This window comes from Pararge aegeria, chromosome 4, assembly GCF_905163445.1.
Source record: "Pararge aegeria chromosome 4, ilParAegt1.1, whole genome shotgun sequence".
NCBI lineage: Eukaryota > Metazoa > Arthropoda > Insecta > Lepidoptera > Nymphalidae > Pararge > Pararge aegeria.
In genome coordinates, this window is record NC_053183.1 from 18243625 (window position 1) to 18252450 (window position 8826).

Here is an 8826-nt window from a genome sequence, read left to right on the forward strand (position 1 = left end):
TGTCTTCCGGATTGGTAGTAGAGTCGTTAACAATAGACACTTGTTTCAAAAGTGCTTAGATAAAGCATACTTGAAATAAATGCAGTTCTAATTTGTCGACTAATTGGTTCAATTAAAATATTATGTTTATTTGCCTGTTTTTAATCAGAAGTGGGATTTAATCTAATATGAGTGTGGTTAAGGTATGGCAGAAAAACAAATTAGTAGTTTATTATTTTATTAAATTAAATATTCTATCAAAATAAATACAACAATTACTGGTTTGTATATACAAATTACGTAACTTTAACGTAAGGACACACGCCTTATGATAATATTATGGAAAGCTTTCAGGCATGCAGGCCTTCCTCACGACGTTTTCCTTCACAGTTTAAGCAAGTGGTATTTTAATTGCTAAAAACGCACATAACTTAGAAATGCTAGAGGTGCGAGGTGGGATTCTATATATATATGCTGGGAACTCGGCCCCCCAAAACAAACCCTACTAGGCTATCACCGCTTTAATTATGTTTCTTTATAATTATATAATATGTAATATTTAGTAATGAAATATTTATTTTATATATTTTTTATCTCCGCCAATGGTTGCCTGGAAGAAATCGATATGCAGCGATAAGGCCGCCAAATTGTAAACGTTGTTTTGTTATACTTTTCTCTTTTTATGTACTTTTTGTGGTGTTCAATAAAAGTACATTCATATTCAATATGAAAAAAAAAAAACTACAAAGTTTGTACAGTTTCATATTGCACTTTGATACGGAACGGTTCTTGTGCAATTCCAATTGGTACTTATGCCCGTTTTCACTAACGATGAACAAGGCAATGCTTTTTAAGGAACGCCTTAGGTTATACCTAGGCATACATCTACATTAGACTAATAGTTTTTACCTAAGAGTTGGTGAAACTTTTTTTAACGACATTGCCTAAATCATTATGCATTCGATTTAAGCGATTCCTGTGTTAAGTGAAAATGGGCATAAGTTGATTTTTAGTGGCCAGTTTACATTTATTCGTCGTATCTCTTCACCATAAGCTTTATAACGATGCTATCGTCCTTGGGGAAGTTCATGCCGTTTTCGGCCAACTCCTTTCCGGGTACAGCGCAGATGGTGCTGAAACCGGCCCTGGCTGCCGACTTCTGCGACGCGGGCCCCGAGAACATGGTCGCTGTGGCCTTAATACCGTGAGCTAGACAGAGTGGCCTCCTGGAAAACAAGGGTCAAAGTAGTCAGTGGATAAAACTTAAAAGCGTACAATAAAAGTGTATTCCTGTTTTTTTTTTATAAATATACTACGACAGTATACAGTAGTTTTATTCCATCATCATCGTCATCATCATGTCAACCAATTACCGGCCCACGGGCACGGGTCTGCTCCCACCATGAGAAGGGTGGAATATGGCCTAAAATCGTACGACTTTAGGCCATAGTTAACCACGCTGGCCCAGTGCGGATTGGTGGACTCCACATGCCTCTGAGAACATAATGGTGAACTCTCAGGCATGCAAATTTGATCACGATGTTTTGAAGCAAGTGATATTTTAATAGCTTAAAACCTACATAACTTAAAAAAGTTATAGGTGCGTGCTGGGATTCGTTATAAAAAGTTATAGTTGCGCTTTATTCCAGTGTAATTTTTTTGTCATCTACAATCAGTCGATAGACTATATTTATTTGTTCTTTCCACAGTCAGTAGGCTGTATGCCAGTGGATTGGGGTGTTTTACCAAGCGTTACAGATATTAGGGGCTAAAGCTATTAATTTCATCGATTACTGTTGGCACTCCTAAGTAATGATGGATCTCAGTGTTGCGTGTAAACCAGGGAGCATTTGCCATCGCTCTGAGGATTCTATTTTGGGCTCTTTGAATGGACTGTATGTTAGATTTGCAGGAATTCCAGTGTAAATGAATAGGTTTTTCTTACACAATTCCCTCACTGATTTGTTCTCCTTGTATAAACTATGGTACTAATAAGATGTTACTCACCTCGCTGCTAGAATCCTGCTGCCGAGATGTTTTCCCCTATATTCAGTTAGCACGGACAGACCAAGTGCGTGCAGTATTGTGTCAAGCTTCAGGTACTTGAACGGATCGCATTTTTCTTCGAGGTACTCGATAGCGCGGTACACGTTATTCCACGCTACTCCTTCGATCTGTTTAGATGACAAAAAATAAAGCCTTCAGAACCGATATGACAAGCAAACCAATAATCTTTAACGCCTAGTGAAATATTGGATTGAAGCAGGTTTCGGAATTCCATGATTTATTATGAAAATTAAGCTTATTTTTCGCGAAAAGCAGGAGAATCTGTATGGTGTAATTTATAAATTTTTCAATCATTATACTCCACACCAAACGGATCACCGGAAATGTACCCTCTATGCATGTTCCGAAACCGGAGCATCCTCAGGAGATGTTGACTTTGCAATGAATAATTGTAAACAATTATTAAATAATTGTTGTAAGGATTTTTAAGGAAAAAATTATAATTTACACTATACAGATTCTCCTGCTTTTCGCGGAGCATAGCAAATTAAGCTTCGTTTTCATAATATACCTAGCGAAATGCTTTCGGGTAAGATGCAGGTAGAAACCAATTAGAGGTTGTTATGGGATTTAATTTGAAGGAAAACATCGTGAGGAAATCTGCATGCCTGAGAGTTTTCTATAATGTTCTCAACGGCATGTTAAGTATGCCAATCCGTACGTGGCTAGCGTGGTGGATTATGGCCTAGACCCGTGCCCTGTAGTGGGCCGGTACCTAATTAATAAGACTAACAGGTCAGCCCAATACCATCTTAGACTGCATCATCACTTTCAACCAGGTGAGATAGAAGAAAAGAGCTAATTTGCAGTGGAAGTGAACAAAATACTTTCGTCTCACCCACACATTAGCAAAAGAATCGCATCGATCAAATCGGTCTGAGCTGCAGCTATCCCTATCGCACTCTACGGGGGAAGATATACAAGTTTAGCCTCGGCGAGACAGCAATAGTTTTTTCAAATAGCTACGTATTCATCAAATTTGCCCAACTTTATCATCGCCTGTCCTTCCAGCCGCAGGGTAATTACGTGTCTCACGACAGGCTTGCGATGGGCGTAAATCGCGCGATCTTTGCTGTCAAGCGTCACTTTTGCATACAAATAAATACAAGCGAAATTGTCGCCGTCCGTCGCAAGCCTGACGTGAGACACTCACCCAGCCGGTCTATGTGAACAGCTCTGAGCGTTTACGGCTGCCATCTTTAAAAATCCTGAGGTGTCTGTGGGAACTGACTTTAAGGTATATACTAACCGGTGTGCTGGGAACCCGTTCCTCGATAGTATCTACAACGCACACGTTGAGAGCTACTAGTGTCTTCTTGCCGTTGGTGACGGTGTAGCAGCCGAGGCTCATTCTCTGTGCTAGACAGTCATGCCAAAATTTGACCATACTCTTTACGCTTTCTGGGTCTTCGGTAAGTTCTTAAAAAAAAACGTATGTATACTTATGTACACGCGTCAGAAGTTTTACTTCTTTGGCGTAACAAGATAAAAATCTTTTTACAAAAAATTCTTCTGCCTTATTCTACGTATGTAGAAAAAACTACACTAACAATAGAAAAAAGATAATAATAACGCTGTCTAGTTAAATAAATATTACCTATTCTGTCGAAGCAAGAAATAATGTCGGTCTGTCACTGCGACTGTCTGTCCTTATTTTGGTATAGAATTCAAAACACTATTCGGTAGGTACATGATCAAAAAAAGCGAGAAACATTTTTGTTCTCTATGTAAATAAGTCCCTATTTTGTGTCTGTATGTTAATAAGTACGTCGTCTAATTTTTCCAGAGCTGGTGGCATCGTTGCAATTTGACCAGAGATTATTTGACCACATTGAAAGCTCAGTATCACCAGAATTTGCATGTGCTTTGAAGTTTACCCTGTCTTATAATATGAAATGCTATAAGTAAATAAATTATCTGCAAAGTAAAACGCTAAATCTCTTCTAAACGCGAAGTGAATAAGCTAAGTTAGTCAACATACTACTGTAGGCGCACAGTACTTCATCAGGTAAAAAGTCCTTCTCGAGGATATGCAGGGCTCTGTCGTCATCCTCCGGTGCCAGATCTTGGATCACCCAGCTGACACCATCCTCTTCCCAGCTGTCCCACACTCGTGGACACGAGGCGTCCCATTGCCGCGTGAATCCCATTTTGTACCCTAAAAAAATCAAGGTTTGAATCAGACAAATTGATGGACGTCATTTTTGTGACGTTCAATAACGATTATAGCTAAACTAATTATTATTATAGCTATATAGTTCTCAGAGTCATAATAATAATAATTATATCAAAAATTGCAAAATCATAAAAAAAAAATTATACTAGATAGCCCACGATCTTCGGCAGTGTTTTTCAGCGTTTTTAAATCCCGTGGGATTATTCTGTTTTTCGGATTTTACAAATCCCTTGGAAACCGCTTGATTCCCATCAGTAGGCAGTCTAGGTAATTTCCGATAGCACAGCGACTGGAAGCGGACTGCGTAATGGGTATGCAATTGTGATGCAAATGACAACCGCGAAAAAACTGCATCCAAACCGCAATTTTGCAGCTGGGGTTCTAATGCCGTTTTTGTGTAAATATGTGGGTAGGAGTGTCAGTAATGAGCCGCATGCACTTGTGGAACACAAGAGACACTGCCTTGCCTTCAGCCTGTCCAAACATAAACCATAAAATTTCAAAACACAGCTGTCCCTTTACGACATCTTATTTGAAATCCCCATTTGAAGCGACACACGGGATATACCAATGAGTGTCTCTATAATTAATATAATGTTTTTAAAAATAGTAAATACTACCCTGTTCACTCGTATGAGATATAAATAAATGAATATAAATATACCACGACAATACACAGATCGCCATCTAGACCCAAAGTTAGCGTAGCTTGTGTTATGGGTACTAAGATAACTGATGAATCATTTTATGAATAATAATATACATAAATACTTATAACATATAGATAAACATCCAGACACAGAAAAACATTCCTGTTCATCACACAAACATTGTCTAGTTGTGGGAATCGAACCCATGGACTCAGAAAGCAGGGTCGCTGCCCACTGCGCCAGTCGGCCGTCTAAGATCAACGTACAGCACCAAAATGGCGACACTCAATTGGTGGCAATAACAACGTGACAGCGGACTGATTAGAGGTCACCGCACACTACGAAAGTAGATCTAAACATAAGTTTGCTCTGTACAAAGTATTGTTCGCAACACGGTTTTGTGTGGCCACTTTTTTATCACGCATACAGGTATAAAGGTCAACGTAAATACCTACACAATGCCAAAGGAGAATGCAAAAAATATCCATGGTCGAAATAAAAGTTTTTATACCAGTAACTAATTAATACTAACTAGTTTGTCCTTTCTTTGAGTCGTAAACTAAGTGACCAAGCGACTTGAATTTCGACCTAGAGCTGAAAGGAAGGTGAGAAGCATAGGCTACTTTTGGTCCAGAAAAAACATCGCATTCACAAGGGTGGTTTACAGGAGCATTCGTATTTTTATACGAGAAAACGTCCTTCATTCACTTCCTATCAAAACAATTGATGTAAGGACGGAGAGTAACGTAGGCTACTTTTAGTATCTAAAACATCTTATTCTAAAGGGTGGTCTTACATGGGCAGTAGCAGTAGTCTTTGCAGTTAGTAGAAAGACACATAACATTGTATATAAGTACAAGCGTACTAGTATATTTTTATAGTGCACTGTTCTGTATTCATGGTCGGCGTCTTATTCCTTAATCATGTGATAACATTATTATACTTATACAAAACTGTCTTATCTCTTTTTGCACGCTATAAAGTTTATCTACGTAAAATAAGCATTTAATCTTTAAGTGATGCCCCAATTAAATTAATATGTGCGCATGCAATTGCGAATTATACATCGTGTCACGTGAAAAGAGAATTCTCCTTTAATTCCTAATCTCTGTCCGGTCGACTATGAGAGTCAGGGAGTAGAAGTGTTCCTGTGAGTACACCAGCAACCGCACCCTCTCCAGCTCAACTACTACTTCTTAGAATAGAATCCATGCAAATAAAAATTTATTTATCTTTCCGTATTATAAAACAAAGCCGCGTCTGTCTTTCTGTCTGAGCGCGAAAACGATAATCCGCGGGCCGCCCAGCCACGTATAATCTAGTTTGGAAATAAAACTGGACCCGATAGGTGACGAAGAACGAATACGAAGTTAGGCGGGTCAACTAGTAAGGTAAAAATTACGAATCCTTTTGAGGTTCAGTACCAAAATGTTAAATAAACCGACCCAGTGCGAGTCAGAATCGGTCGATTGTCTATAAAAACGTTATCTATAAGCGTTATCTATAAAATCGACAAAAAAATATGTCTGTAATATGGAAACCCTTTTAAATATTTATTTTATCTTTTTGGTAGTATTTGTTGTGAAAGCAAAAAAAGATCATCTGTGAAAACTTCAATAATTACAGGCACATTGGGCACAACACATTTAACAATCAGGTTGGCCAACTGTCAATTATTACTACTTATTATTTAAAAAAAAAAAAATAAAAAAATTCCCTTCGCACAACCGATGGCCGTTAGGGCAGACGTGTTCTGAAGTGGAAACCGCGGACGGGTAGGCAAAGTATTGGTATTTTCAAAAAAAATTGGTTGTCTGCCAAATCGTGACTAGGTTCCTATACAAATAGAGTGAATGTTCTATTTACAAAAATAAAACTGTACGTTCAGGTCACTGCCCTGTTTACCACAACTGAATGAAAGCGATATAAAATATGCGTTTGCCGTTAGTTAGGCTGTATGTGTGTGTGGGTGTTTTTTCCCTATAAGTTAGCCCGTCAGTGCAATGCCACCTGGTGGGAACTGATGTAATTTATATAGAAACAAGCTAACTGTTAGGGGTAGGTATTGTATTAAAATTTACTAAGGCTTACTTATATGGAATTAAAAAAAAATGATTTTATTACTAACTAGCTGTCCCGGCGAGCTTCGTACCGCGGATAATTTTGTTTTGATGAATGTTATATTTTAATACTTATTATCCTATTCCGGTCTAAGAGGAATCCAAAAAATTCAATACAATAAAAATTGGTCCAGCCGTTCTTGAGTTATAAATGGTGTAACTAACACAACTTTCTATTATATATATAGATATATTACCAGCTTTAAACACCCGATTCCCTCATTTATTGCTGGGTTTCTGAAAAAAATATTTTGGTTGTTTTATAGGCTTTATTTTTAATCCAAATATTCCAGCAGGGCCACGTACACTAACTAAATTGTACTAAATAAAGAAAGATTATAAAATACATTAAACAAGACAAATGTTATATGGTTGTTATATACAACATATTAATGGAAACCGAAATATTACTTCACAGGTTTTAGAGTAACATTATTTACTGTCTCTGATAAGTTATCTGTAAAACGGAAAAGCTAATAGTTTTTGAGTAAACCACTGCCATAGGTTATACAGCCCTGATCACATGCAAAACTAAAATCAAGTGACTGCTGTTCCCTATTTAATCTATTGTAAAGGTACTGCGCGTGTCGGTCTTTTATCTTTATCTTTAATGTTACAACAAGTAAACACTTAAATGTTTTGAATTAGAAATAAATTTGCTTCTTTTGGTTTAATATCTTCACATGGTGATTCCTTATGAAATATACTTATCCACCCTCCAGCAGAACTTCGTAATTCGGTAACACGTTGTATAATGACAAGGTCGATTGGAACCAGCTAATAAATACTACAGTGTGTTCGATTGTTTGTGCCCTAACTGATCAACCTGATTTTTGGCATAAAGTTAGTTGAAAGGAAGAAAAGTTGAAACAATCCATGTTTTATATTTTGGAAAACAAGCGTTTCCCACGAGATTTGTAAAAAACCGTAACAAAAACGATTGCAACAGCTAGCAAATAAAATTGTAAAATGTTGGTATTTTACAATTACAAATACAACCATTCTGTGATATGAGGGTACTACGTCGAAATCGAACCAATGCACTAACTAAATATAATTAAATAGATTTCAATCCACCTCGTATTTATAACGCATTGATCATCATCATATGATGATGCGTACGTCATAGGTGCGGGTCTCCCACAATGAGAAGGGGTTAAGGCCGTAGTTCACCACGCTCGCTGATGGACCCCACACACCTTTGAGAACATTATGTAGAACTCTCAGGCATGCAGGATCCCTCACGATGTTTTCCTTCACCGTTGCAGCAAGTTATATTTTACTTAAAACGCACATAAATTAGAAAAGTTAGAGGTGCGTGCTGGGATTCGAACTCGACCCCACGAAAGCGAAGTCGAGCTCCTAACCACTGGGCTATCACTGCTATAACGCATTAATAATATGGTTTGAATCACACACACTTCGCTATCTATTTCATCTAGGTACCTAATTTATAGTTAAATAATAATTTATTTTAGATTTAATTAAAATATTAATTAAACAAAATTATAATTTATTTATTTAAATATATTTATTAACGAACCTGTTAACCGCAATCCAATGCAATGATAGCAAAATAATTAATTACAAATGCCCCCACAATTCACTCTGATGAAGTTGATATTGAAATCACAAACAAACGCATACAAATCATTCACTATTTACGACGTCATGCACTGCACAACGCGTCACGTCTCGCCATTGAGTTCTAGAATACTGACATATCGCACACATTGGTATTGGGAAGGAGCTGGGTCAGTGCAAAATATAATCTTGGTTGGTACATTAAATCTATTCGCACATTTATCTTTGGCCTAATTAGTGGCGCTTGCGT

General features: G+C 37.5%; 1 protein-coding gene across 2 annotated transcripts; it reads right to left on the minus strand.

Annotated features, from left to right (window-relative positions):
• Positions 1-882: 882 nt before the first annotated feature.
• LOC120623436 lies at positions 883-8826 on the minus strand. Of its 2 annotated transcripts, XM_039889465.1 has the most exons (6): positions 8536-8826; positions 7190-7229; positions 4028-4204; positions 3296-3465; positions 1987-2153; positions 883-1205 (listed from the first exon to the last, which is right to left on the minus strand). In XM_039889465.1, the coding sequence occupies exons 3-6, from the start codon at positions 4194-4196 to the stop codon at positions 1007-1009; spliced, it is 705 nt and encodes a 234-aa protein (XP_039745399.1). In that variant the 5' UTR covers positions 4197-4204; positions 7190-7229; positions 8536-8826; the 3' UTR covers positions 883-1006. The 2 variants fall into 2 exon arrangements, with proteins under 2 accessions (XP_039745399.1, XP_039745398.1); XM_039889464.1 differs by lacking the exon at positions 7190-7229 and having other exon boundaries at positions 8536-8823.

Coding starts and splice junctions, on each gene's coding strand:
- LOC120623436 (XM_039889465.1), bottom strand. CDS start 4,196: ATGGGATTCACGCGGCAATGGGACGCCTCGTGTCCACGAGTGTGGGAC. Junction 3,466..4,027: donor AGTACTGTGCGCCTACAGTA/GTATGTTGACTA, acceptor TTTTTTTTTAAG/AACTTACCGAAGACCCAGAA. Junction 1,206..1,986: donor AGCAGGATTCTAGCAGCGAG/GTGAGTAACATC, acceptor CTTGTTTTCCAG/GAGGCCACTCTGTCTAGCTC.